This window comes from Penaeus monodon, chromosome 29 (genome assembly GCF_015228065.2).
Source record: "Penaeus monodon isolate SGIC_2016 chromosome 29, NSTDA_Pmon_1, whole genome shotgun sequence".
NCBI lineage: Eukaryota > Metazoa > Arthropoda > Malacostraca > Decapoda > Penaeidae > Penaeus > Penaeus monodon.
The window spans coordinates 24179684-24180050 of record NC_051414.1 but is presented as its reverse complement, the minus strand read 5'-3'; the positions used below and the strand labels follow the sequence as shown (position 1 = coordinate 24180050).

General features: G+C 42.2%; 1 protein-coding gene across 1 annotated transcript in view; it reads left to right on the top strand.

Annotated features, from left to right (window-relative positions):
* Positions 1–367, top strand: part of LOC119591779 — a 4863-nt gene that overhangs the window by 2911 nt on the left and 1585 nt on the right. Inside the window, exon 2 of the mRNA XM_037940523.1 lies at positions 3–143. Within this exon, the coding sequence (XP_037796451.1) occupies positions 3–143 (141 nt within the window). The remainder of the gene's footprint in view (positions 1–2; positions 144–367) is intronic.

Here is a 367-nt window from a genome sequence, read left to right as displayed (position 1 = left end):
AGCTCTGACACCCGCCAGCCTCACGGGCATAACGAAGGGGTCCAGCTCCAGAAGTGGAACCGATGTCGCCAACAGTGCTGGATGCCGCGAATCGACCAAAACAAAAAGTGTTTCCGGGAATACATCCTTGGACTCGCTGCTCGGTACGAATGTTTTGATGGAAATGTTGGAAAAAAAAGATTATAATAAATCAGTAAAGGTTACATAAAAATGTGTCAGAGGATGGGAACAATAGAAAGGAAATTCAAATGACACATATGATGCTGGATCCCGTGAACCAGCCAGTTAAAAAGGAAAATAAAAGATATTTTTCGATATTTTTTTTTCTGGACGCGCTGATCGGATTGGTAGACTAAAATGGAACTGA